Source organism: Mizuhopecten yessoensis, unplaced genomic scaffold, assembly GCF_002113885.1.
Source record: "Mizuhopecten yessoensis strain PY_sf001 unplaced genomic scaffold, ASM211388v2 hete_36159648, whole genome shotgun sequence".
NCBI lineage: Eukaryota > Metazoa > Mollusca > Bivalvia > Pectinida > Pectinidae > Mizuhopecten > Mizuhopecten yessoensis.
In genome coordinates this window covers 1-4,232 of record NW_018485112.1, presented here as the reverse complement: position 1 = coordinate 4,232, position 4,232 = coordinate 1, and the positions used below count along the sequence as shown (strand labels likewise).

General features: G+C 35.3%; 1 protein-coding gene across 1 annotated transcript; it reads left to right on the top strand.

The window, feature by feature from the left end:
- Positions 1-293: 293 nt before the first annotated feature.
- On the top strand, positions 294-3,697 carry LOC110444678 (inter-alpha-trypsin inhibitor heavy chain H4-like; the record flags this gene model as incomplete). The annotated part of the gene is made up of 4 exons (XM_021489039.1): positions 294-457; positions 1,115-1,403; positions 1,576-2,288; positions 3,470-3,697. Coding segments are annotated over 4 exons (1,295 nt in total), but the record flags the coding sequence as incomplete, so codon positions are not given.
- Between the last annotated feature and the right edge of the window lie 535 nt (positions 3,698-4,232).

Genomic DNA, 4,232 nt, shown 5'->3' with positions numbered 1-4,232 from the left:
ATACATGAATTTGTCATTAAATTATTTTAAAATATTGTGTGTTCATATTAATGATTTAAAAAGAACATATACACAAACATATGTCCTCCCTACTACATGCATACTTAGCTATATACCCCCCTTCCGTACACCCATCTCTATTTACCATGTACCAACGTATAACTAACTATACGAGCACACTATAGGTCTAGAGATGTGTTTTACTGCAATCCCAAATGCACGTTTATTTTTCCCACATTACTTATTCTTAATCTGTGCACTATAATGTTTCGCACTCTTCTTCATGTTTGTAGCTAGGAACGAGCTGGTGTCGATCGACCGACCGACACGAGAAACTGCCCGGATACACTACTACCCCAGTGCTGTTGACCAGCGACGTGCGTCAGCTCGAGGGCTATCTGGTCTCTTCAGTGTGGAGTACGACATCGATAGGAACTTTGATGCTGGCGATGTTTTGGTAAATACGTAACTAATAATAGGGTAACACCATCGTGAGTTACCAGGTGGCTTTGGAGAAATCGTATTTCAAAAATGATTGATCATCAATTAAAAAATGTTGATTTGTTTATTAATTAAATTCTTTTTCATTGCCAATGCTAGATTACGTAGTACAAGATAAAGGTTTCTGTTTGTATTTCAATTAGTGTTGCTATTTTATTGATCAGCAGAATTTAATCCTAACAGAAGAAATATAAACTGTTAAAATTCTTATTAAAGCGGACTCAACGTTTATTGTATTGCTAAATTATAACAGATTAAAGCATTGAAGAATTAGCGCACTCAAAATATATACGAATACAAAACAATGTACCGGAACTTAAAAGCGCCATTAAATACCGCTAAAATAAGTTCCCATACAGTATATAAGATTATGAGATAAAAAAGATATTAATATATAGGTATTCATATGTCTGAACAGCAAGAAAAGCAAAACCGTTTCTATTAAAGACATCATTCTTAGAGTGATATCAACACAATTGAAGAAAACGCATTAATAACTAATTTCACAATTAACTTAAGAATCTTTCTTTTTATTTCTCCTGAGAATATCATCCTCAAATTCCATATACATTATCTGATTTATCTTTCTTTTCTTTTTATGTTGTGCTATAAGGTTGTGAACGGTTTCTTTGTCCATTACTTTGCACCCACTGGTATGGACCCTATCCCAAAGGACATCCTGTTTGTTTTGGATACCAGTTCTTCCATGTTCGGAACAAAAATTGCACAGCTTCGTGACGCCATGCATATCATTCTCAATGATCTTCACGAAGCTGATAGATTCAACATCATCAAATTTAGCACGACAACTACTTTCTGGAGACCGGGGAAGGTTATATCAGCAACCCGCCAGAACATCGCTGAGGCGGAGGGATATGTGACAACAATGACATCTGCTGGCTGTATGTTCACATTTTTATATAATCGTTTTTGCAAAATCATTGAATCACAATTACTAAGATGAGAACGAGCAGTGTTAGTTTATCTTCTTTTTTGGAATACCTGCCTTTTCAAAATCAAATAACACAATATAATTCATTGTATAAAGATATTTAGTTTTAAATTATCTTCCAGGGACAAATATTAACGAAGCAATGACGTATGGGATAGATTTCCTAAATAGCATCGGTGACGACACAGGCCGTGTAAAGCTGATGGTTTTCCTAACGGACGGATCACCGACCAAGGGTGAAGAGAATACCGACATTATACTTGAAAACGTCAAAACAAGAAATATCAGACACATCGCTATCTTCACTCTTGCGTTCGGAGAGGACGCAGACTATGAGTTCGTGAAGAAAGTTGCACTTCAGAACGACGGAGTGGCGAGAAAAATTTACGAGGAATCTGATGCGGTACTTCAGATCAGTGGATTTTATGCAGAAATTTCTCGGGCGGCTTTGAAAAATGTAACATTTAGATACTTAAATAGTTCGACAAACCTACAGAACGTAACAAAGAATTCTTTTAATTCTTTCTTTTCTGATTCTGAATTAGTTGTAGCTGGTCGTATAAAAAACACTGATATGAAAAGATTGAGTCTTTCGGTGGAAGGCAATGGTGTACAAGGGGACATATCACTAGCTCTTTCTGCCAGCATACTCGATCATTCCACTCCCGAACTGTTTCCAAGTCTGACAAGGCCAGAGGATTTCGAGAAGATTACAGAGAGGATCTGGGCATACGTCACAATCAAACAGTTGTTGGACGAGGCTGTTGGTGAACTCAACTCCACCGCCGTACAGAGGGAAAATGTCAGACAAAAGATCATAGCTATGTCAATGAAGGTAACCCTTTTATTAGATTACTTTCGACGCAACCTCTCTCGTGATTCATCTTTTTTTTTAAATCTTTGTAATATCAAATAAAAGGTATTATTTTTGCTGAGTACATAAATATATGATTATAAAATTTTAACCAAAAAATCTTACTTATCTTTTTTAAAATAATATCCCAACAAGGCTTGATAATAATCAATACTAGGGTTCGCCTGAAGTTGAAATCTCTCCGATTTTCTCACACATTTATGTGGAGACTCAAGTTCCAATTCAAATGGAGATGGATCCAAAGAGTCTGTGATGTAATTCTGTATCATATTTCTTTGGCTGATCCTACTAGTTATATAAGAAATTGTTACTTAGTTCGACATGGGACTTACTGCATCACACAGTTTCTCAGATGTGTTGACGGTCATTATCTACATGAAGCTACGAGTCCGTAGTTTTGTTTTTTATGTATTGCTTAAATCTCACTGCATTAGTTACGGTACAATATGCTCTTGGGGGAAACATTGCGAATTGGCAAGCTTTGGCCTTTGCATTATGCAACTTCAAATAACGTTAAGATAAGGTATTATGATGATACTTTTTATGCGCAACAAGTTTATGAGATTATCTTTGGGGTAACTTAAAAACCTACCTTAATAAACAAAACCGTTTTGGTGATTTAATTTGAAAAAAATGACGTTAATAAGCACTATGTTTTACGAAAATGTTAAGCACTACATCTCTGACGCTATACCTCGTTCGTTGTTTTGCATTAACTAGCTTTCGCTTTATTCCGTTTTTCAATAATATTTGATTATTTTTGTGACCTCCCACTAAGTTTTCTAGATAGTGTGTTATCACTCCTTGGTCATGCTTTATATACACATGTTAATGCTCAATATATCATATTCATCGAAACAAGCCCTATCTTGGATCTTGGTACAGACCAAAACATTCTTGGCCGGGCGAACAGGTAACTGATTAAAAGAATTACATTTCAAAATAAAACATCAAACGCATTTTGGATAGCAGGTTAACTTGATGCACGGTCTCTCTCGCAGCTCCATCCAACGTTACACCCTATGGTTTTATACTTTAATTGTTTCCACTCTCACATGCTGTAAATACATCAACTACAATGATTTTCATAGGGTGAGTTCCCGTTTTCTATTTGAAAAAGAATATTTAATTGACTGTTACAGTACCACTTTGTGACCCCCCTGACGTCACTGGTGGTCATAAAGCCGGATCAAAGAGAAGTCGGCAATTTGCAGGAAGGCGAGGATGCTGAACGTAAGACATTTATATGGGACATTTACAAATTGATATAGATGATAGTACATTTTTGCTCATTACAGTATACATATATTTGAATTTTTGCTAACATGAAATATCGTAAACTCGCTTTCGTTTCCGGTATTTAATGAATATGTTAAACTACGATATAATGCATGATTCAAATTATCAATGATTACTACTTGTTGTTGACAAATTATTATTGTTATTATTATTTTTTAAATTAAAGCAATATCATCGACAATATTTATCACTGTATTGACAGGACTGTTCCATTATTGTCGACCTATTGTTTACTGTGATGTTACTTAGTTGAATTAACGTGTAAAGCAACAGGATTTGATCATGTTTGTAATGAATTCCACCAAGGTAGTAACTGGCCTTTTGACAGGAAATGACGTCATATAGTAGACAGCGCCTATATTTCCTTGGACATATTCTCGTCTTTGACAAGTATATGCGAACTGGATTTATGTTATCTGGGTTCCTCAATTCATCTTTGGTGTGCAGGAAGTTAAATAATTGGTGATCTATAATAATGCAGTGATATAAAAACCTGTATAAAGTTTCATATCTTTTGATATTAGAACGCATAGGAATTCACAAAAGACGCCTGATTAACATGGATGTCGCTGGCGACTAAAATTGTGCGATAAAAGAGCAAAAAAA